Source organism: Diadema setosum, chromosome 10, assembly GCF_964275005.1.
Source record: "Diadema setosum chromosome 10, eeDiaSeto1, whole genome shotgun sequence".
In the NCBI taxonomy this organism is placed as follows: Eukaryota; Metazoa; Echinodermata; class Echinoidea; order Diadematoida; family Diadematidae; genus Diadema; species Diadema setosum.
In genome coordinates this window covers 7,482,531-7,508,320 of record NC_092694.1, presented here as the reverse complement: position 1 = coordinate 7,508,320, position 25,790 = coordinate 7,482,531, and the positions used below count along the sequence as shown (strand labels likewise).

General features: G+C 37.4%; 1 protein-coding gene across 1 annotated transcript in view; it reads right to left on the bottom strand.

Moving 5' to 3' along the window:
• Positions 1 to 456: 456 nt before the first annotated feature.
• Positions 457 to 25,790, bottom strand: part of LOC140234475 (uncharacterized) — a 44,842-nt gene continuing 19,508 nt past the window's right edge. Inside the window, 9 exon segments of the mRNA XM_072314518.1 lie at positions 457 to 609; positions 1,681 to 1,836; positions 9,377 to 9,561; positions 10,152 to 10,299; positions 11,000 to 11,334; positions 12,183 to 12,330; positions 13,089 to 13,271; positions 14,220 to 14,377; positions 25,139 to 25,286. Coding sequence (XP_072170619.1) covers positions 457 to 609; positions 1,681 to 1,836; positions 9,377 to 9,561; positions 10,152 to 10,299; positions 11,000 to 11,334; positions 12,183 to 12,330; positions 13,089 to 13,271; positions 14,220 to 14,377; positions 25,139 to 25,286 — 1,614 coding nt within the window.

The window sequence follows — 25,790 nt, the reverse complement described above, 5'->3', positions numbered from 1 at the left end:
GGAAGCGAGTTTACGTGCTGCCGCCCGCGGCTGAAATATGTCCATGTATCCTCGCGACTGGGTGTCTTTAATATCTAAATCCTCTTTTCTCCTACTTTTCTATGAAATCACGCCCCTAACTCTCTCTTTTTTTCAGTTACGTTTTGAATGCGTTACATGCGTTTTAATTCTGTAAAGTATGTAAAAAATGCGTTAATTCATTTCGGATAACTTTTTTTTTTTTTTTTTTTTTTTTGGTGGGTTTCTGTCTTGGGCGGTCACATTATAGAAACCGTTTTGTTCTTACCAGATTGAGAATATATATAGCCACATTATAGTGACATATCCTAGCCAAACTCTAGTATTAAAAAAAAACAAACAAACAAACAAACAAACAAACAAAAAAAAAACAAAAAACTCTTGATAACTTTTGTTTGTTATGTTTCTTGAAAGTATTGTGGTACCCCAGTCTTTGTACTAACCGTGCACTGGCCCTTCTCCGTACAGTTCCATGCGCATGCAGATGCTGCGATTCCAGGTCAAAGGCAAAATGCGCACGTACTGACAGATGACGGGTACTGGAAGCTGGTTTGTCACAATGGTGTTGCGATCCGAGTTTCCTGTGAAGATCTTAATTTCAAAGTAAACACGAGAAGAAAAGTGGAAAGATTTAGAAAAAATCAGCTCACCATATTATGGACATTTCCATAGCCCTCATCAAAGCAGTCAGCCATTATTTCAAGATTTGATGCAGCAAAACTGTGTTACACCAGAATAATTAAGTATAAGAAAGGCAATTGTATGGATGATAAATTTGGGACCATGGTTTATGCTTCGTCGTAAAATAAAAAAAAAAAATGTTATGAATATGTTTGGTACAATGGCAGTTCACTGTACTTATTTGTCCTTAATATCTGGATTTCAAGGCAGCAATGCTTTGAAATGTAATGATATTAGGATGCTGTAAGAAAGCTTTATCAAGATAATTCTACGAAGCATCATTCTGCGATGAAGAGTGAATACTCAATCGACATCTTGACATGCAGAGAGTTAAAGGGACATATCGAGTGGTCTCTCGTTATGTCTTTTAAAAACATAAAGGTATACATAAAGGGTAATTGCTCTTTGAATTTACTGTACACTGTCACGTCCGGAGCTTTCTTTTCCAACGACGAAGGACAATTATCTCAACCAAGGTTAGATTTTCTAGAATTTTTTGGCTTTTTTTTAATTTTTTTGTCATTGATGTGTTCTTCAAAAAAAATTCCTGCATACACTGAACCCGAAAATCTGACAATGTCTTGCTACCAGTAACCAGTGTTGTAAAGAGGTATATACGGTTTACCATTTGGAGCGTTGATTTTAAAAAAAAAATAGTTATTCACATTTATCACATGTGAATTGCATGATGTGCAGGCAGTTGTATTACAAAACATGCTACCATAAAATTGCAATAAAGCTTAAAATATGAGGAGATATCATCATTTTTCTAAATAAAGCGTAATAACTGTAGACGGTTTGGTCTAGAAACAATGTTATCATCATAAATGTTCGCATTTTGAATATTTGACATATACGTAAGGTTGATTATACTGATTTTGCTGATTATCATTTTTACATTGCTTGTTTGGAGCATTTCGAAGCACTGAAGTTGGGTTTTTCCTTTATCTGGAAATGGGAAATAATGCCTTAAATCCTCACCCTGTCTGCCCCGGGATTGGTACAGATGCCCTGAACAACGTCAAAGGTTGTTCCATTCAAACTGCAAGCCACCTTGTAGGTTCGTACCCACTGATTCATGTCCTGGCGTCCCTGAGTAGCCACGGCAACGACGCGGTAGGGGGTCAAGAAATCCACCTGTGGGGCATTGGGGGATAGGAGCGGGAAAGTAATAATTTTCCAAGTGTGATCGTCAAACTCCTAATGTCATGTATGATCAAGGTAGGTTTTCACGCATTCATCTCACATAGTTCATTTTTTTTTTTTTTTGGTATATTCGCAAGATGTGACCGTGCATCACATGACCAACCAAAAGTCGCATGCACGACATCATGATTGTACCGGAGAAATCAAAACAGGTGAAAAGGACCAACGTAGTCAATCTCGACTTTTTTTTTTCGTTTTAAAAAGAAATTATATTTACAAAATGTGACCGTGCACCTCAAAACGATTATAAAGTCGCACACACTGATTTTGCGTGAGGACTGACAATAAGTGAAATGGGTCAACCTAGCCGAACTTGACTTTTTCATATTTTCTGAAAGCGCGGGTCTTCTTTTATCTTATGCTAAAATTTGGTATCATAAAACGGGCAGGAAAGTGTGTTTTTTTAGCAGTTTATCTCGAACATTTTTGGTAGAATAGTGTGATTAAGTGTGTCTCTAGAATCCTTTTTTCATTTTTGAAAAACCTTGTCCACACTCTTCACTTTCAACTCTAATAACCTTTGACAAGATAGTGCTACTGCTTTGAAAGTAGGCATTAATTATGGACAGAATGTGTTTATGAGGCATGCTTAATTTCAGTTTAATCTGATAATCCCTTCATTGTTGTTACTCTGGTGGTTTACTTCCTGTTTTTTGTCCCATTCATCGCACAGCCAGCGCGGTTTGGTAAAGATTAAGCGCTTGAATAGACACTGTACTTCAGAGCCTCTTTTCTCAGTTCACACTTTTCCTGAGTTTGTGCTTTCTTTCCAATATTTAGATAGGTTAGGAGAGTCCATTTGATTTGGGTTATACATCATTTTAAAGCTTAAAGTCTGCACTTTCAGAATATGGCCTTAACTACAAATTCATGTCTGGTGACTTTTTGTTTGTTTTGAGGTGCAGGGTCACAAATGTGACCGTGCACCCTAAAACGAACATAAAGTCGCACACACTGATTTTGCGCGAGGACTGAAAATAAGTGAAATGGATCAACCTAGCCGAACTTGACTTTTCCATATTTTCTGAAAGCGCGGGTCTTCTTTTATCTTATGCTAAAATTTGGTATCATAAAACGGGCAGGAAAGTGTGTTTTTTTAGCAGTTTTATCTCGAACATTTTTGGTAGAATAGTGTGATTAAGTGTGTCTTTAGAATCCTTTTTTCATTTTTGAAAAACCTTGTCCACACTCTTCACTTTCAACTCTAATAACTTTTGACAAGATAGTGCTACTGCTTTGAAAGTTGGCATTAATTATGGACAGAATGTGTTTATGAGGCATGCTTAATTTCAGTTTAATCTGATAATCCCTTCATTGTTGTTACTCTGGTGGTTTACTTCCTGTTTTTTTTTTGTCCCATTCATTGCACAGCCAGCACGGTTTGGTAAAGATTAAGCGCTTGAATAGACACTGTACTTCAGAGCCTCTTTTCTCAGTTCACACCTTTCCTGAGTTTGTGCTTTCTTTCCAATATTTAGATAGGTTAGGAGAGTCCATTTGATTTGGGTTATACATCATTTTAAAGCTTAAAGTCTGCTCTTTCAGAACATGGTCTTAACTACAAATTCATGTCTGGCGAATTTTTGTTTGTTTTGAGGTGCAGGGTCACAAATGTGACCGTGCACCCTAAAACGAACATAAAGTCGCACACACTGATTTCGCGTGAGGACTGAAAATAAGTGAAATGCGGCCGTAATCTGGCAGAACTGCGTATCTCCTTTAACACATTACGGCAGAAATCAGGTTTAAAGATTCAATGTTACACCTTTCTAAACTGGGATACGATGAGGTGCATTTTTACTCTTTTCTTGGTCATAATTGATCCAAAGAATTTATTTCCAGCAAAAAAAAAAATGACAATTTGACTTTTTTAAGTAGTAATAATCAATTAAAAAAAAAATAAACTTAGCCATTTCTGCCAGATTAATCGTCCCCAAATTTTTGCGATCGTAATCTGGCAGAACTGCGTATCTATATCTCTGGTCACGTGCCCGGGTTGATCAGCCAGAACGGCGTAAGTCTTTGGCCATGCAGGGGGGGGGGGGGGGGGGGTTCAGGCAGAACTGCGTATCTCTAGGAGATACGCAGTTCTGCCTGCATTTGGATTAAGAATAATATTAGACTAGATGTTAAGCTATATTGTTCATCAAGACTACAGGTACGCGTGTACTACATTGTAGACCGTCTAGACCGTAGTCTATTCAGGCCCAACGATACACTAGACATCTAGAGACTAGTAGAGCGGTACGTAGGGATCTGCATACGATAGGCCTACTGATCTCATCATTCCTACTCTATGCCCAAAGTAAGAGTTGCCTATGCCTAGACCCTTTTGGCTGAAGGCCTAAACTCTATTTAAACTAAAGAATACTAGGAGCTAGGCCTGACTAAAAGTTTATTTACAGCTTTATTAGAAATAAAAAAAAAATAGACCTTAGGTCTCGTTTGTGTCGACTCCTACTGTAGGCCTAGGCAACGTTAGGGTAGTACAGGATCTTAGTGTTCTAACCGTTACTCTCTACGCAGGCCTAAAACGTACTAGAACTCTTTCTACTCGATTGTCTAGGTCTATGTAACATCCAGACGTCTATTTTGGGGCGTCATTAACAGGCTAGTAATATCAATGAAAATTAGTTTTTAGTCTAGACTCTAGTTAGTAGATCTAGACTCTATCATAACCAGGTAGGATCTAGGCCCTAGGGACTAAATCTAGCGCTAGACTGTCTATTGGGGATCTAGGCCTAGTACTAATGTTACTACTGTTTATAGTAGATCTAAGAACAACGTAAAGCCTAACCTGCCTATCTAATGACTAACGGTAAGTCTATAAAGTCTATAGCCTATAATGTCAAGTAATAGTAGGGGGTCTAGTATAGATCACAGATCTAGATCTAACGCTAAGTTTCAGATCTATTTCTAGGGATAAATGGTAATAATTTAGCTTTTAACCTGTAGATTCTAGATTCTTCATAATACAGACCTAAAGAATGTCTATGCCGAATCAAATCTACAAAAATAGAAAACTGAGTAAAGATAGAATAACCGGCGATTCAGCCTAAGTTAAGTAACGGTAGGCTCCAGTAGTCTAATAGTAAGGGTACTAGGTCTCGCGCAGGGACCTAATGATCGCGCATAGCGTAACTGCGTATAGCAAGCGATATTACGCGTAGGACTAAGCGCAAAATTTGCCGATACGCTCATGGAATAAACATACCTGACAACCGCTAAACATGAGAAGGAAGCAGGTAAGAAATTATGATTTCAAACAAATTTTTCACTATAAATTTCCAATTTTTTGGAACAAATTTTTCACTAAATTTCCAATTTTTTACCTTATAATTTACCTACCTTAGCTTCAAATTTTTTTTTAAGGATGTTGTAGCCTAGACGTGTCGTCTCGCTTGTCTCGTTCGTATGATCGTAGCCGATAGAATTCGTAATTTGTGACCCGCTACAACAAAATGATCCTAAAGTCGGGCGAGGTCGATTATTTGAAAATTGCACGACACAATTCCCCTATCTTTCTGCTTTAAATTGATATATAACATATCGTATAAAAATAATCGGCTGCGGAGATATCGATGTTTAAAAGAGAGCATGTCGAGACGTCTGGGAAATCACTGTTTCGAGAAAAGCGCCCTAAAAGTTCTCCTTGCCATGCGATCACGACCAAGGGACACGCAAGTCAGTATTCATCTCCGGACAATAGAAGGTAAGCCCTAGCAACCTCCGCAATGCTCATTCAGACACAGCGTCGGCGGTCTCCTCACCGACCAATCAGTGATTGGTATAGTAGTATAGTATACTGGGCATAGCGCACCCCGCCAGCACGCACCAGTCGACTGGACAGTGTGCGAGCTTCACGCTTCGGTTAGCGGCAAGCGGCAAACTGACCAATGAGATCACGCCGGTCGTTGTTAGGGGCGGAGCCTTTGTGTGGCGCTCAATCCAAATGTTCGAACCAGTTTCTGCTTCGTTGAAACGCCAAAAAACATGGCCCAGAAAAACGCTATTTTTTGGTCTTTCCTTTCATCATTTTGCTTCAAAATTTCGACAGATGATAGAAGACATGTCAGACTGTAATAATATTTCAAATTCAGAAAATCGTAAGTTTTGACCAATTTTGATGCTCTAACTTCAAACTCGATTTTCACGTCTTTGACCGTGCGCGACTTTAGGACCATTTTGTTGTATAGCGGGTCACATTTGTTCGATCGATCGTTTATGATATTCTATGAAAGCCGAAGCACGTTACAGCCGCAGAGAGGGGCAGACAGTTTCACGCATGAAACTACATAGGGCAGCTGCGCGACCCTTACATACCCCGAGAAATTGAACGCATAAAAAAAGTCCGACATACAAACGGCGACAGCGCACTACTCCGTCATCGTATCATCAGGAGATTCTGGGAGGTGATTTTTCTGCATTTTCGTGATATTCATTGAGAAATTCAGTTACGATTATGGAATAACTTCTATTATAAGAGCATTTCAAATTTTCGTGCGCGATATCTAGACCCCGCAACCATACTTACCGTTAGTAGTAGGCCCCTACTGCACAACTCTACTGGGCGTACCGGTACGGTACCGGTATTAAAAAGTAAACTTGTAAAAGTGTTAGTATTGGCCAATTTCTGACGTCTGTAGGATTGGATTGAAAATGCCATCGTTATGGACGGTATCCTAGATATTCATTAAACTTCTCGAGATCAATCCCATAGATCCACGCCAACTAATCGCTTATTACAAAGAAAAACAAAATAAGAAGCTATGGATTACAGACATTGTTCGCGTGACCTACGCTACCGCACAGTACATTGGTTTCACGTACACTAACTATGGACAAGTGCTGCAGTACTAAGTAGGCCTAAAGTTGACTGGAGCGTGATGTCAGACAAGATGCAAACTTTAACGTTTGGTAGATGTAGAAATGCTCTAGGCTTAAAAAACAGTAGGTTGTAGCAAAACTTAATAGTAAGGCATACCGCATATTGACCTGTTTTGAAGCCTGCCAGTCTATGAAGGGAAAGAAAGTGGCAATTTCCCCCAAGAGTAACGAGGGTTATTGCTTTTGGATCCATTGCTTTAGCGTGACTGTCGGCATGATGCACAGGATATAAACAGAGTGCGTTAGTGTAGGCGTATAGTGCACTCGAGGGTATTTACAATTGTGAAACATGCACGAGGCGAAGCCGAGTGCATGTTGCACTACATTGTAAATACCCGAGAGTGAGCTACGCCTCCACTAACGCCACGAAATAATCCTGTGCATCATTTGTTTTATAAAATGGGTCGAAAATTCGAAAACTAACAGCATTTGTCAGCGTTTTTCACGTACCTTTCACGTACCTTAGCTAGGCACTGCTAGCTTGAACGCGCAGCGCGTTCGTCACTACCAAGGCCGCGCACGCACGTGTAAGATATACCAAGTCCGTGCGGGATACAGGAACACCTTGGTCCAAGCATTGTCGTAAGTCGACTTACGCAGTTCTGCCTGATTAACATCGGAAAATTCATTTCGTATCTCGACTTACGCAGTTCTGCCAGATTAATCGCCCTCTCTCCTCAGGAATTTTGCCAAAATTACTTTCAAAAAATAACTTTCTGTACCGAATCACAATTTATTTTTTGGCCAACTTGAAAGAGCATGAGAAAAAACATACAAAACACTCAAAACATAAAAATCGACCAAAATCGACTTAGGGAGTTCTGCCAGATTACGGCCGAACGGGTCAACCTAGCCGAACTTGACCTTTTCATATTTTCTGAAAGAGTGGGTCTTCTTTTACATTATGCTAAAATTTGGTATCATAAAACGGGCAGGAAGGTGTGTTTTTTAGCAGCTTATCTCCAACATTTTTGGTAGAATAGTGTGATTAGGTGTGTCTTTAGAATCCCTTTTTCATTTCTGAAAAACCTTGTCCACACTCTTCACTTTCAACTCTAATTACTTTTGAAAGGATAGTGCTACAGCTTTGAAAGTTGGCATTAATTATGGACAGAATGTGGCATGCTTAATTTCAGTTTAATCTGATAATCCCTTCATTGTTTTTACTCTGGTGGTTTACTTCCTGTGTTTTGTCCCATTCATTGCACAGTCAGCATGGTTTGGTAAAGATTAAGCGCTTGAATAGACACTGTACTTCAGAGCCTCTTTTCTCAGTTCACACTTTTCCTGAGTTTGTGCTTTCTTTCCAATATTTAGATAGGTTAGGAGAGTCCATTTGATTTGAGTTATACATCATTTTAAAGCTTAAAGTCTGCTCTATCAGAATATGGTCTTAACTAAAAATTCATGTCTGGCGACTTTTTGTTTGTTTTGAGGTGCAGGGTCACAAATGGAGTTTGATATTATAAAGCAATATCGAGTTAAAACTCATTTGTATATTCATTTTTTTATTTTGTAGAAAAGTGTGATTAGGAATATCGTTATATATCTTAATATCTTAAAAATCATACCTCATTTTTTACTTTCACCTCCAATAACTTTTGAATGGATATTGTTACTGCTTTGAAAGTTGTTATTAGTCGTGAACAGAATGTATTTTTTGTGTGTGTTTGTGTGGGTGTGTGAGTGTGTGTGTGTTTTGTGTATGGTCCCATTCATTGCACAGAGCACGCGTTTGGTAAGATTATGGACTTGAATAGACCCAATTAACTTTTCCAGAGTGTGTGCTTTATTTCCAATATTTAGATAAGTCAGAAGAGCCTATATGCCATTTGGATAGAGTTACATACCATTTTAAGGATTAAAGTATGTTCTTGTAAAATCCGTAATAACTATTATGGCGACTTTTTAGTGATGCAGGATCAGAAATGACACAAACTGACACACAGACCGATTTGGAAGATAACAATCAATGAGTAATCAACTAACATGAAATCGAAAACGAGACACCAAGTAAATGCAAAAAGAAAAAATGTCAGGCACAACAATACGCACATAAACTCAGTTGCAATGCAGCTTGAGCGGGTGAGATTTAATTATCCAGGTGGTCCACCAACAACTCGCTTTATGAGTGTGGTTGGTATTTCAGCAACGGGTGATCTGATCAGGATGGGCAGGGTACGTTAGGTATATTGTGGAAATGATCTTAAAAGAAAAAGCAAAACTAATTAACGACATTGTTTTACTGTAAATTTTACATTCACTTCACATTATTGTATTTTTTGTACTGATTTGAGGTGTTTATCTTTGTTGTTGCAGGTGTCATTGCAATGAAATCGTCATTAATTTACTTTAGCGTCATTGTGCAAAAAAAAAAAAAGTAAAACTACTAAAAATTTTTGATTCAAGCTGACAAGAAAAATGACCGTATTAAAAAAAAAAAAAAGTTGCCGTGATAGCATTCCTATAATTTCGCAAACACTTCTTACCAAACCGTTTGTTACACGATCAAGGCAATTCGTTTTAAAGAACATCATAGTGTACATAATCACAGAGCCATACTACAAAACTAAATATCAATTACCTGTATCCACTGGTTAACATTTTGATGACGAGCCCCCCACGCTCCTCTCAGATCCCCCACACGGGCCAGGTTGAGGCGGCATCTTTTCGGCCCGTGATTTACGTTATATTCACTTGATGCAGACAGCTGAGAGTCGGAGACGACATTACTCTCCAGACCTAAAGGAACTATGTCCTTTAAAATATCTTTTAGCAAAATAAAAGACAATCGATTCAATTGATTTCTTCAATGCTACTTTAATCTAGCATTATGCTCTTGTACTTTTTGAATAATTTTTCTTTATTTCACAAAACAAAGATTACAAAATAAACTGTGACTCACCAGCTCGAACAGCCACGAAGAGAAGGCCAAAATAAAAGTTTCTTTGTTCTAGTTTCAAAACAGAGGATTTCTACATAACTTGTTAATATTGGACCATCTTGATCAGTTCAATGATGAGGATAACTCGGACATGTCCTGAAAAATAAATTTGAAATCATATGATAGTCTATTCGTGGTGAAAACCGCGGATGTCAGAAAAAAAAAAAGAGGATAAAAAGCACTTCGGTTTTATTTGAAAACGTCAACTTCTGAGATTAGGTCGTAAAAAGATTAATCTTTCAGCTATTTCAGGCAGGTTCCAGGAAAGGCAAACTAAAACAACAGCAACAACAACAATACAAAAAAACATGAGTCCGTCACACAAAATGACTTATTTTGGTCTATGACAGAGAATTCTATTCTGCAACTTTCTGTAGATTTTGACCTAGGGGGTCCCAATTTTTAATGGCCTTACCAGCGACTGGACCTGCTCCAAGAAGCTCAACTCTCATGCTGATGTGGCCGAGCCATTCGTGAGGGCGGAAGCGCACGAAACGTGTGGTCAGTGGCGGAGAAAATAGGTTGGTCACCTTGGTTGTGCGATCGCTGTTTCCATCAAAAACCTTTAGAAAGAGTTATGTCACGATGTTTTTAAAAAGGTGGATTGTTTATTTTTTTTTGTTTTAGTCGAGGATTTTTTTGTAAATTATTCGAAATGTTCATCTTTCACCGTATAAGACGAAATTTGACCCATGTCTTTCTCTTTTTCTTTGTCTCCACTCGGGACGAATGTGCATGACGAAACGTGGGTATGAATAGTAATTCTGGTGCATAATTGCTAGGAATGATGCGATAAAATGTCGATTATCCCATTACGAAAATCGTACCCTGAATTATAATGCAAATTTCCACCGCGTTGAAAGATATATTTTAACTGAGGGTAAACCTGCAGTATAACTTAAGAAAAGAAATCAGGGTGAATAATTCATGTAATCTAGCAAAGTTAGTATTTCCAGGACTTCTTGAATAACTAGGGTTATTTCTGCTCGAAATTTCATCCTCTCAGTACGGAATTCACCGCAGGAGCTGCAACAACAACAAAAATAAGCAGCCGGTAATTCAACATCCTCTCCTACGGCACATATGCAAGATGGAGCAAGAGGCAAATGAATACAGAAATATGATAACAAAAATACTAAAGCGAGAGAAAGAGAGTGTTTGTTTTTGTGTGTATGTGTGTCTGTGTGTGTGTGTGTGAGCGCGAGATGGAGACAGAGAGATAGGAAGATGGAAACGGGTGTGACGATAAATGCAACTAGGCACCTTGTCTTGGGGAGGCAACCCGTTATCCTTTACCACCGTCCAATCTTGGCCATTCAAGCTGTGTTCGACCTTAAAGGACGTCACCCATTGGTTTGCGTCAGCACGACCCTGCGTAATGACCCCAGTCACGCGGTAGAGGCCGCGCAGGTTAACCTGCAGGTATTGGGAATGGTCGTTGATCTGTGCGGACCAGCCTCCCTTCCTGGCCCCTTGCAATGGAAGATTCAGGCGACCGCGTGCCGCGCTGCGGTTACCGTCAAAAACGGTAGAGGCGGACATCGCGGTATCAGGGATCCGGTAATCTTCCACGCCTAGCTTTTTGCTCGCTTCAACCACTGATTGATATAAAAGAGATAACGCAAAAAGAAAAGAAGAAAAAAAGAAACCGTAATGATGACTTCCCTTGTGTACGGAGGCGACTTCCTATATGAAATTAACGTTAAAATATGCAATCTCAAGACATAGTATTGATGTTAAAACCCGTACATGGTACCAACACATGACAATGGGATCACAACCGATTCATTTATGTTGGTTCTTACAACCGACCTTGGAAGATTTTTTCAGTTGTGAAAACTTGTGTTTTTCTTCAGATAAATGAATAGATATATGAATAAAGAAATTAACAAATAAATGTATGAATATATCATATGTAATATTAGCTATGAACATACACTTCTGATAGTTATACCATAAAAGTGTAAATATCTATACATGTATGTAATAGGACTAGCTGGAGTGATTAAATGCTAAAGTAGATGAAGTAATTCGTATCGATATTATGTATATGAGATTAAAAATGCATTCTATTGTTATCTTTACATTTCCTGTTATGTAACGGGTGCAGTATAATTGGAAATTTATTTTCCGTTTCTGATGACGGCCTTACTATAAAAACGTAAAAGTGCTGTTTATCTGTTTTGCCTTTACACGTTTGAAATACACACCTGTATCTTATTCATATTAAGGTTATTATTATGTCTATGCAAAGAGATTACAAAAAACTATGGAATTTGTTGTTTTGTTTTCTTAATCCGAACACAGAATTTTTATGAATAAAGTATATTTCAAAAATATATATTGGGCATGCAATCATCTCTCAACTTTGCATTTTTGTTCTCAGCAACGGCGAGAACAATGTTACTCTAAACAACAAAAGCTGCAGAAAAGAAAGTGCTCTTACAGGTGAAAGGTCCCTCGCCAACCAGCTCCCACCTCATGCTAATGTGATTGTGCCAAGATTGCGGATGCAGCCGGAAAAATCGTGCCGTCACTGGCGGGCTGATGCTGTTTTGTACCGGACTGTTCCTGTCGTAGTTGCCTTGGAAGACCTAAAAATCATGAAGTTTACTTCAGTTTTTATAGTTTAGCCTGTTTCTCGATATAAAAATCGCGCCCATCATAAGGCGACCGGCCTAAGAAGGCTTATAGATATACAGTACAATTGTATAACCCATACAAGCATGATATTATTATACCTATTTCGATTATTACTAGTGATGAAAATAAAATACCATGCTCCTGCCAAAAGCAAAGTAAACGTCCCTTCAATTTCTGGACTGTTTTGTTATGTCTTTTACTATTCGTATATTATTTGCTTACTCACATTTTCAATGATGTATTGTCTTGAAAGTAGCATTGGTTAGTCTTAAAAAGTTGATCTTTTATTACACACACGCCAATTAATTGTATGCGTATCAAGTTCGAGTTTCATAACTCATTTTTTTTTTGGTTCGACTGTGTTATTTGCATGACCTCTCCTGAAATTAGATTGCATTTGAGGTGAAGCATTCCTTTAAGCTTTTATTCGTATTATCCATGTCTTACTGATATGAGAGTGACCGAATTTCTTATGTCACTCATAAAAACTGCGTTTCAACTTGTCCTCTCTTCATTCTTTAATGTCCATAATTCCATCGTTATTAGGGAAAGAAATTATAGGTAGAAACCTTCGTAGGATACTTCACACATACCTATACATCCATTCATGAAACAGTATCATCATTACCATAGAGATTTCTGATGATAACGACCCCCCCCCCCCGTCACAAAAAAAAAAGTCATTAGAGAAACAAAAACAATACTAGACCTGGTCTTCGTTGCAATTAGTCACAAAAGTCCAGTCTTTGCCGTCTATGCTGTAAGATATTTTATACGACGTCACCCACTGAGTAAAGTTCGTTGATAATTCATGCCTCCCTTGCGTGATCACGCCCGTCACCTCAAAGGCAGAGCGAAGGTCAACTTGGATCCACTGATCAGCATTATTTACCTGCAATGTTAGGAGAATATTTTTTTCCAGTACACCTTCAGTGATAGAAAGTATTATTCAAATAATACATGAAATCGAAATTGTATTTTGTATCAAAAATGTATCCTCTTGTGATTGGTTGAAAGGGCGTCACGTGATTATACATATATCAGCTATGTTTAAATGTCGGCATGTTTGACACTCCTTAGGGTACTCTTTGCAAAATGACGTTACTTCTTTGACGCCATTTCGTAAATATTATACTATTTGCAAAATGATATCACAAATCAGTTCTGAAATTGTGCGCAGATTTGCATCGTCACACTGTGAATAGTAACAATGTCAATCAAAACAATTGCGACAAGACAAAGCAATTCTGATATCGCGCACTGCTTCGAAGCTTCACTTTGTGAGATGTAATGATCTCTAACAAAACGATTGTAACATCACGAAGAAGTTCTGACATCGTGATGCGCGCTAATTCTTAGGGTCAGTATAGAATCCTTTTACAACATCGCATCCATCACATGACTCCATCCCTTAGCATAACTCCATGCATCCCTCCATTTAGGCCTCGGTGCCTCCGAAAAGAAATACACTGTTCACTGAGGAGCTGGGGCTTCTCAGTTAAAAGGTCTTTTGGAGTCAGCTCTGCCCATAGTTTTAACCAGAAACTCTCATGGCAAACTTTATTCGAATACTATAATCGCTCATATAGTGCATGAATATGAATCATTAAAGTGAATTAAAACGTTTTCGTGAGGACCATATAATATATACTTTATATATATACTTTATATACTGAATATATTATATTCAGTCTATATACTCACATGCCAATACACTCATTATTAATACGACACATTGTATATTATATATTTGCTGTATGCATTTATTAACATTAATCGACATTATAAAATATATGTAACATTGCTATTGTAGTTGCAATATCATTTCACACCAGCTTACCCGAGCTGACCATGATCCCGCTCGGCCAGGGGTTTGGGGCTGGTTTAGCCGAGAGCCAGCTACGTCATGATTGCTGCGACCGTAGCTGGACGATGCCGAGAGGCTGGTGAGTGCGATCCGGCCGTCTTCGATACCGAGTTTAGCCGCAACTGGCACCACTATTGATTGCAGGTAATTGAGGGCAAAATATACTTCCAACTAAATCAAGCTGACTTTTACAAACTACGATCTTTGTAAAATTGAATGAAAATTGAATTGAAAATCACACATATTATAGAATATGTTTGGATTTATTGTCATTATTGTTTTTGATATTGGAATTCTTTTCACAGAAAATACCTACATGTGCCACGTTGGCATACCCGACGGTGTATACATACTCTGCTCAAACGCACAAACCCGCCCGAACTGATCGATAAATCGCCAAATACCTCGACACAATGAAAGCATTAATTCTCGCAATTTCATTTCTGTTGGAGTCATGTAGCTTGCTTTTTGTGTTGGCGATTGACTATCAAGCGGTATTCCGAAGTTTCTGTCACTTGTGTTCTGTGCGAAAGTGATGCCTGTGCAATAATGCAGATACTGGTCATTTGAGGAAAGAAAATCATAGATAAGTCAAACAATTTACATCAAAGCAAAGCTTGGCATTTTCTCTACAACTTTGCTCATTGCATGTCCAGGTTAACAAAAATCAAAGTTACATGGCTTTGAAAAAACAGAATTTCATTATTTTCCCAAAGCATGAATAATTAGTTGTTGTCTCAGAATAATGTGGCACACAGAGGGTTTACACTATCGGCACATAAATAATTAAATCTCCAATGGACCTACACACGTGTATTCTTTTTTTTTTTTTTCGTTGGTTGTAAACAATGCCTTTACTTTCATCTTGCGATAATCTTACAATACTTTGTCATTAAAACAGCTCGACTAACACATTTATTTTTTACTTATGGCAATGTCTAATACACTGTGCCTTTATTTAAAATAATTCTTAAGGTCAAATACAAAGGTCTTCAAGTTCTAGAATTATAGCAGTTCCACCAAGTTCAACATCAGCTGTCAATGCATGGTGTAGTTTTTGGTTAAGAAGGGGATACTCAGGTTTCCAATGATCTTGTGTGTGTTTGTGTGTGTGTGTGTGTGTGTGTGTGTGTGTGTGTGTGATAATGGAACATTTTAGGGATACACGGTTCAATTTTGCAAGGTCATGTTCATCCACCACCTGGTCATTCTCCACAATATGGTGACAGTTTATAGTACCTCATCTTTTCACGTATTGATTGAAGCCAGACATTTCTACCCACATATTTCACTTCATAGTTTCAAAATGTTTTTGAACCCATAACTTTACATTTTTAAAGAAAGGCACTAATCTCTTTTAATTTATAACTGGTAGATGGTTCTTTTAAACCTTCCACACGTTTTGGTATTGAACTCCGATTTTTTATTATTATTATTATTTTTAGTACAGCACATCCCTCACTGCTTTGGCAGATATTTATCCTCCTGTGAACTGTCCGAAAAAAAAAATCCCTTTTTCTACGAATCACCTGTTGAAACTCCGAACCCATTGATAAGACGTCCGTATTATACATGTACAGTAAGCAGTTTCCATGAATGTATAATCGTTCACATGTTGTGTGTCGACACGAGGCGTGGCTGCTTTTTCGCGCCACGGTCGACTGATCTCCAATGGTAATTAAGCCACTGCAAGTAGCACCTGCGTTTGACGCATGCTAAACGGGTTGCTATTAACACCCTGATTTCCATTCAGTATTTGTACTGTTTTTTTTCTCTGATATGTGTGTTAATGGGTGCATGGTTAAAAGTCCCACATTCAATAGCCAATACAGATGTTGCAAGAAATGTACCTTTACTGTTTACTCCCCTTTACTCCCCTCCCCCCCCCCCCCCCCTCCTCCCTGAACTTTAACTGGGCAAGTGTCACGGTCCTTGAATTCTCTGTCTGTACGTGTTTTAAAACACAACACCTTTATACTGAGTGGTCCGGCTATCCCCTGGTGATCTGTTGTAATTGCGTACTAGTAATTATTGTAAGTGTGACCAAGATGGGTCGAATTGTACCAAATTTTGTATTGTATATTGAAACCCCACACACATTTGCACTTTGTACACACACCTGCACAGTAGTATGCACTTGCAAAATGCACATTAGCACCTATGTGACCGGCGACAACGGTTTCAGGCAAAAGTCGCGAATTTTGAAAATTCATTTTTTCACTGAATCACATTGCCCATTTCGTAAGCTTTGCATTGATATAAAACACTTGTATTCTTCGGCACCATAAGTGGACATAGAAAGAGAAATAAAATACACTTTTTAAGTTGTTAGCCTGACAAAATTGCGAGAAAACAGGCTTTGAAGATTCACCTCTTTCTCAAAAGACAATGTCCGAGCGGCGATGCGAGGGGAGAATCACCCATCCGTACGATGTTGCCAATTGATGTTAAGCTCCGCCTCTAGCAACCACATCGCCTTCTGATTGGCTCACTGAGAGAGTCAAATTTCCCGGGCACCTTCCTCGGAGCTCAGCGTATGGAGCCGAAAAACAATGCGTTTCGCTCGGGTTTGTTTACCAGTACGTCTTTCAAGATGGCGAATACGATAATTACACTTATGGTGTACATCAAAGACGCTTAACTAATAAGACACGAAAGTGCGCGCTAATCCTGTACAAAACAAATGGACAGCGCGCAGTCTTCAAGCGTATTACGCACATCACCTGAGACGCGCTGTCTTGACGCTTGATAAACAACAGCAGCGGCTTCAGGGACAGCGCGTCTCAGGTGATGTGTGTCTTATCTGCGCAGTGAAAGCAAGAAGCGTTAATTTGTGGACTTTTTTCGTGGACTTTTGAACTCTGAAAACTGTTGTGTTAATCGGTTTTCCATGTTTTGCATCTGCACTTCAGTTGAAGTGTACATACAGTATATTTACTTGTGTGGTTTTTTTGTCATGCCTACATGACATATCTTTTCGTAGCTAACATGTTATGGTGGAACACAGGATAGTTTCCTGTATACAGTATACCTGTATTTAATAGTTTTAAGTGTTCAAAAGAAACTTGCATTATTAGTACGTGTTTACGCAAGGAAAGAAACGAGTATACATGTGTTAGTTATAGTTAAGAAAAAAGAAAAGAAAAGGGGATGGAAGAGGTTAGAAAAAATAATTAACAGAAAAAATCTCTCTGAGAGTATTTGAGAAAAAAAAAAAACTCTGAAATGATATGGAATATCAAAGTGCATGCTTCTCAGTATTTTATGATACTTTGCACTCAGACAAACCCATACAGTTGTCGTGATGTTTTCTTTTGAATTAGACTTAATGAGAAAAAAAAAACACCTACAAGCAACAACTTAAGATGCATTAATTTTGTTTTAAAGAAAACAAAAGAAAGTTGTTATTCCAACAACATTTATACGTATGTTGAAAGAACACATGATGAGACTTATCTTTCAATAAGAATACCACTACCTTTGGAAATGAATGATGTTTCTAGGTGTACTGAGTTTGTACTTAGCTCTCTTTTGTATCGTCATGTAGGGTAGCCATTTTGTGTCCATTTTTATCGCGCGCCTTCGTATCTTATTATCTCTACTATCTTTGGTGTACATGTACATGTGTATGGTGCACGCATTACGCAATGGCATCCACACGCCATGTCCGTGTGCATGTAACAGGAGCGGTGGCGAATCCACACATTTACAAATCGCGTTTTCATTGTGGTTGATTTGTCTTTATCATTGGCAACCCTTTTGAAGGCAGAAAATTGCTAGTGCTGACAAGGGTCACGCTTCCTGTTTGTTTTGCTTTTACAAGACATGCATATATCATAATGTGGCTTTGCTCGGTGGTGCTAATTGAATTAAAACAAACAAACAAACACGACTCGTAAGTTTGGTGCGAACTTGACGTGTAGTATTTGAATATAAGTGGTCACGTATGACCGCTCCTTTCCTCTCATCTACCTTCCATTGAGTCAGTCTGCTGTCATAACTTATCCTACATGTACAAGTAGACAAATTTGAGAATATTTACACTGTAGTTTTCTTTTCACACGATTATGTTATGCTATATGATTTTTGTTTCACTTCCGTTGTCGAACATTGCGGTAGAACAGTTTGGATAGAAAGCCAAACGAAGAGCACGTACTATACAGAGCGAGCGTATATAAACCACTATACCAAGAACAATGGAGCATGTAATCGTGCACGCGTGGACAAAGCATTCCCCAAACGCTGCAACTGGTGTCTCCGAAAGCCGAATTATGTAAATGTGTGCGACGCACCAGCCAATCGCGTGCGAGACCTCGCGCCGTAGCAACGCTGGGGATATTGGCGCGGCGTTCGAAAGAAGCTCGAAACTGACGAGTGCGATCCAACATAGGGTGCTTAAAATTCCATTTTCAATAGGAAAAACTTAGTCTTATGCAATGAAATTTAGTGTAGATCTAGAAAACATATCAAAGATTCGATTTCTGCAAAAAACCTAAATCGACAAAAATAATGGTCAAAATCTTTGTACCCCGCCTAGGAGGGACTTTGCTCTTGCGACTTTTGCCTGAAACCGTTGTCGCGGGTCACCTATGTAGTTGTTGTCTCTCAAATCTCCGGTAATTTACATTTCTGTATTACAGAATGGCGTCACATGTGAATACCCCCGATATTCCTGCTGACATGCCTATGCGCGACAGTAAATATTACACACCCCTTGAATTCAATGATATTGTATCGTATAGTTCAGATAATATTTCACTTCTTCATATAAACTCTAGGAGTTTGAATAAAACTTTTGAATATTTGGAAAATCTTTTGCACTCTTTAAACAATTTTGAATTTTCTGTTATTGGAATAAGTGAAACTTGGTTACATCAAAACTCCCCAGATATCTTTAATTTACCCAATCATAAATTAGTTAGGGCTGATCGTCAAGGAAAAAGGGGTGGCGATGTTGCGTTTTATATTGCGCAAAATTTACAGTTCAAAATCCGTTCTGAAATCACGTTAAGATATGCAGAAACGTTATTTATTGAAATTGAGAACCCAATCTCTAAAAACGTTATTATAGGTTTAATTTATCGACCTCCTGATCTGAATTGTGAATTATTTTGTGATGAATTGGATTTATATCTCCATAAGATAGGTAATGAAAGTAAATATGTTTTTATTTTTGGTGATTTCAACATTAACTTTTCCCCCACATCCGATAACAATAATTCCCTTAATTTTATGCATTTAATGTATTCATATGGTTTTATGTCGATTATCAATAAACCCACCAGGATAAATCCACACTCGTCAACTCAGATTGATAATATATTTTCGAATGTGTATAATAATACAATTATGGGGTTATATTATGTTCTGAAGTTTCTGATCATTTACCAATATTTTCAATTTGTGAATGTAAAGTGGGTCGTAATAAATTACATGATGAAATATGGTATTATAAAGAGTCAAAACGTAATGTGGAATTATTGAAACAGAATTTATTTTTAGAGGAATGGACAGATATTTATAGTATTAACAATGTTAATTTGGCATATAAATGTTTTAATGATAAATTATTGTATTATTATGAAAATAATATTCCTTTATGCAGAATAAAAAGTAACCGAAATAAACCAAGAAATCCTTGGATTACAAAAGGTATTTTGAAATCCATAAACACTCGTAATTTTTTGTATAAGTTACATATTCGTAACCCAAATGAATTTAATTTGAATATGTATAAAGTTTATCGAAATAAATTGACAAAGTTGATTCGTTTATCCCGCAGATTATATTTTTCTGATAGAATGAAAAAGGTTTCTTCGAATATTAATGCAACATGGAAAATTATTAAAGAGGTCCTAGGTAAAAGCCTGATTCTCCGCCAACGGATGATATCACATTAAACGGCATTAAAATAAATGATCCCAATATGTATGCTAATTCATTTAACTCATTTTTCGTTAATATCGGTCCGGAACTTGCTACTAAAATTAGCAATACTTCTGCTCCTTTAACAGATTATCTTTTTGACCAAAATCAAGAGTCTATTTATTTTAATCCAACAAGTCCCAGTGAAATTATTAGTATCACTAAATCTTTAAATAGCTCTAAATCTTAAAGTTCTGATAAAATAAGTATGATGTTATTGAAAGAAATAGTTTATCCACTCGCAGAACCGTTAAGTTATATATTTAATCTTTCTTTATCACAAGGTATTTTCCCTGACCTGCTGAAAATAGCGAAAGTTAATCCTGTACATAAAAAAGATGATCCTCATGAAATTAGCAATTATCGTCCTATTTCTTTATTGTCTAGTATATCCAAAATTTTAAAAAATGTGACCCGCTACAACAAAATGATCCTAAAGTCGGGCGAGGTCGATTATTTGAAAATTGCATGACACAATTCCCTAATCTTTCTGCTTTAAATTGATATATAACACGTCTTATAAAAATAATCGGCTGCGGAGATATCGATGTTTAAAAGAGAGCATGTCAAGACGTCTGGGAAATCACTTTTTCGAGAAAAGCGCCCTAAAAGTTCTCCTTGCGACGCAATCACAATCAAGAGACACGCAAGTCAGTATTCACCTCCGGACAATAGAAGTTAAGCCCTAGCAACCCCCGAAATGCTCATTCAAACACAGCGTCGGCGGTCTCCTCACCGACCAATCAGTGACCAGGATGTCAGGAGAAGCGGCTAGGCATATTGCAACCCGCCCGCACGCACCAGTCGACTGGGCAGTGTGCGAGCTTCACGCTTCGGTTAGCGGCAAGCAGCAAACTGACCAATGAGATCACTCTGGTCGTTGTTAGGGGCGGAGCCTATGTGTCGCGCTCAATCCAAATGTTCGAACCAGTTTCTGCTTCGTTGAAACGCCAAAAAACATGGCCCAGAAAAACGCTATTTTTTGGTCTTTCCTGTCATCATTTTGCTTCAAAATTTCGACAGATGATAGAAGACATGTCAGACTCTAATAATATGTCAAATTCAGAAAATCGTAAGTTTTGACCAATTTTGATGCTCTAACTTCAAACTTGATTTTCACGGCTTCGACCGTGCGCGACTTTAGGACCATTTTGTTGTAGCGGGTCACAAATTGTTAATAATTTAATAATTAATAAATAATTAAAAAATTAAAATTAATAAGTATGATTTACTTATTCCCAATCAATATGGTTTCAGAAAAAATTATTCAACTGATTTAGCATTAATACAAATTTATGACAAAATTACGAGTGCTTTTGCAAACAAAGAACATGTTGCAGGTATATTTTGCGATTTCAGTAAAGCATTCGATACTCTTGATCATTCTATTTTACTCACCAAACTTAGTCATTATGGTATTCGAGGACAAGCACTTTTATGGCTTAAAGATTATCTAACTAATAGAAGAAAATATGTTATTTTTAATGGTTGTGAATCTGACCCCCTTTTAATTAAATGTGGTGTTCCTCAAGGCTCAATTCTAGGCCCATTATTATTCCTTCTTTATGTTTATGATATCATAAATACATCCTCTCTTCTCTCTTTTGTTCTATTTGCTGATGATACGAATATATTTTATTCTCATAAAGATCTTAAGATTTTAAATGACAGTTTAGATATTGAAATTAGTAAAGTATCAAATTGGTTTAAGTCTAATAAAATTTCTTTGAATATAAAAAAGACTCATTTTATTCATTTCAAACTTCATTTTCATAATGAAGATACGTTGATACATATTAACATTGATGATATCCCATTAGAAAAGAAAATGAATTCAAAATTTCTAGGAGTATATATAGATGAAAGTTTGACTTGGAATGAGCATTTATATCATGTTACAACGTGTATTTCTAGAAATATAGGGATAATTTCCAAGTTGAAGTTCTTTCTTCCTCGTTCAACTTTATTTCTATTATATAATTCCTTAATTCTCTCATATATAAGTTATTGCAATGTTGTATGGGGTACTTGCAGCTCTACCAAAATAAATTCTATATTTAAATTACAAAAGAAAGTTATACGTATTTGTACAGGATCGCATTTTCTGGCTCATACTGATTCTTTATTTCATGAGCTTAAAACATTGAAGGTTTTTTGATTTGAATATTATTCAAGTAGCAGTAATTATGTTCAAATATATACATCATCAACTTCCATCATCGTTTGATAACATGTTTAGGTTCAATACTTCTGTCCATTCGTACCCTACTCGTATATGTAGAAATTTCCACCTTTTGAATCCCAAATTATTAGTGACACATAAATCTATAAGAATTCGGGTCCGGATATTTGTGACCCGCTACAACAAAATGGTCCTAAAGTCGCGCCCGGTCGAAGCCGTGAAAATCGAGTTTGAAGTCAGAGCATCAAAATTGGTCAAAACTTACGATTTTCTGAATTTGACATATCATTACAGTCTGACATGTCTTCTATCATCTGTCGAAATTTTGAAGCAAAATGATGAAAGGAAAGACCAAAAAATAGCGTTTTTCTGGGCCATGTTTTTTGGCGTTTCAACGAAGCAGAAACTGGTTCGAACATTTGGATTGAGCGCCACACAAAGGCTCCGCCCCTAACAACGACCGGCGTGATCTCATTGGTCAGTTTGCCGCTTGCCGCTAACCGGAGCGTGAAGCTCGCACACTGTCCAGTCGACTGGTGCGTGCTGGCGGGGTGCGCTATGCCCAGTATACTATACTACTATACCAATCACTGATTGGTCGGTGAGGAGACAGCCGACGCTGTGTTTGAATGAGCATTTCGGGGGTTGCTAGGGCTTACCTTCTATTGTCCGGAGGTGAATACTGACTGCGTGTCCCGTGATCGTGATTGCATCGCAAGGAGAACTTTTAGGGCGCTTTTCTCGAAACTGTGATTTCCCATACGTCTTGACATGCTCTCTTTTAAACATCGATATCTCCGCAGCAGATTATTTTTATAAGATGTGTTATATATCAATTTAAAGCAGAAAGATTAGGGAATTGTGTCATGCAATTTTCAAATAATCGACCTCGCCCGACTTTAGGATCATTTTGTTGTAGAGGGGCACATTTGGAATAATCTCCCGGATAATATAAAGTTTTGTTCAAGTATTCATTCTTTGAAAGCTTCACTTAAACGATATTTGATACAATTATATTCCCCAAACCAACTGAGCTAACAAATATTTATAGTATAGATTGTCATCTTATTGTCAATCTCAATTTTCTTCCTTCAACTGCATCTTGCACTCTCACCTGCAACTGCACTACACTCACCTGATCACCTACCTCCAAGAGAGTTATGTCGTTGGATAGTCATTTTATGAGGCCTCCATCAATTTCAAGCTTAATCGCTCATGATGGTGGTCTCCTGCATTCAATTATCTCTGTTGTTTACTGAAAAATACTGTATATTTTATTTCATGTTTCTGTGTATCTACATTGCTCAATGCAATCACCTATGTGAATCTATCTATGTACTGTTATCGATTTATTTCACTACACTTGTTATTCTTTGTCTTTGTACTTTTTGAAGTTTGCGTTCAAATTGCATCTGATTGAATGCAGAAATAAAAGCAAGCAAACAAGCAAACAAAAACCTCTGTGAAATATGAAGAAAAAAAAAAACATAATTTCAAGAGGGATTCAAAGTTAAATAATCGATGGATATTGCTTTTGTAATGGCTGAGATATCCAAAACAAAGGGAATCATAATCACACATTAAAACAATGGGACCCGCCTTTTTTAGGCTCGCTTTGCTTTATTTTGTTCTAGGATATTTCAGCCATTTCAAAAGCATTTTTTTTTTATAAAATAAATTGTGAATTCCACTTAAAATTGTTTGACCTGTAACATTTAATACTGTTATTTCTAACTATCTCGCCAAAAGTTAAAAGCTGAATCTTTATCTCAACCCGTACTATTCCATCTCTTTAACGCCTCGTTTCTAAAGAGAAAAAATCGAATGTTTAACTAAACCGACATTTATTTAATGATATAGTGGCATCAAAAACTGCATTTTTAAGCACCTTAAAGGGCACGCAATACCCGACGTCGTGTTAAATCTAATTATTGTGAAAAGCAAAGCAGTATAATCATATCCCCCTCACAAGTGAATGTTATAATTTACTCAGTTGTGTGTTGCTCGTCCAATCATTGCTCAAGTAGCTTATAAAAATTCCATTTGCAATGGATGGTTACCATTATCTTTATTTCTGTTAGCACATACATTTTTGCTACTATCATCATTGCATCACGTATTAAATCACCATTTTGAATCTCAAGATCAAATTTATTTCGGTTTTCACACTAACATTGCACACATCTTACTTTCTTCAGTGACAGAAATAATGCATACAAATTTGAACAAAGTTAACGGTAATTGAGACCTTACAGTAACGACATAGTTTGATGAATGCTGAGGTAATCAAAGTGAAATGTCAATAGTAAGCATTGCGTTGTTACAGTTTTGATTCTGACTCTTGTATCAAGTTTTAGGATAGAACATACACACGCACACAGACACATATACACACACAATGGCTAAAAACCAGGAATTTTAAGGGGAGGGGGTAGCGCAAAAGATACATGTGGTGCCACTTTCGGGTTTAATCAACCGGATTTCAACGGCTGACAAACACACAAACACACACACACACAAATGATAATGAGATAAAAAGACTTCACAGCAATTTTCTCGTGCCGCTACTCAATATTGCCTGACAAAGATGGCTTCTATAAAAAAAGAGAAAAAAGAAAAATGAATAAAAGGGGGTATGGGAGATTGAAGCACACGCGCACCCATTCATTTTTTTTTCATTTTACTACTTTTACTTTCCAGAAAATGTCAGGAGTTGTGCCCCACATCCCCCCCCCAAAAAAAAGAAAATGGATCCGCCAATTCACATACGCAGCATTAATCTCACCGTTAATTGGCCCGTTACCAAGCAACTCGAACCGCATGCTGATGTGGCCATACCAGGTGAATGGCAAAATTCGGACGTAGCGGGCAGTAACCGGCATTGACAGTGTATTGACAACAACACTATTCCTGTCGGTGTTTCCAGGAAATATCTGAATTAAAAATCAACAACAAACAAACAAACAAACGCAAGTGCAAGGTTAATACGTAGGATACGTTTGGATAAGATAGGTACCCTGTCATTTTAAGTCTCGGGTAAAGTCTTGGAAGAGAGGAATATTACATTGTGTATACCCCAGCCAGTACCCACTGAAGATTCCGTGAATATCATAGCCGATAGTTCCGTAGAAGGAGTCGCAATATCACTATCATTTCCACAATTTTCGAAGGTATGTGATATCTATTTGCATGTTTTGTTTGACTTTTATAAGTTTTGCAAGCCTATTAAGACTTTATCAAGAGAATGGTGTGTCACAGACTTAATTCTGACATACTTTTGTTGACCTCTGACCTCTTTCAAATCTCGTATTGATATATTCTATTTGAAAACAAAAGGGAGTGTTACCAGTGGAAAAAAATCAGTAAAACTTCAATTATTGCCTATCGTTTAAATATATGTATAATATCTACCTATATATATATATATATATATATAT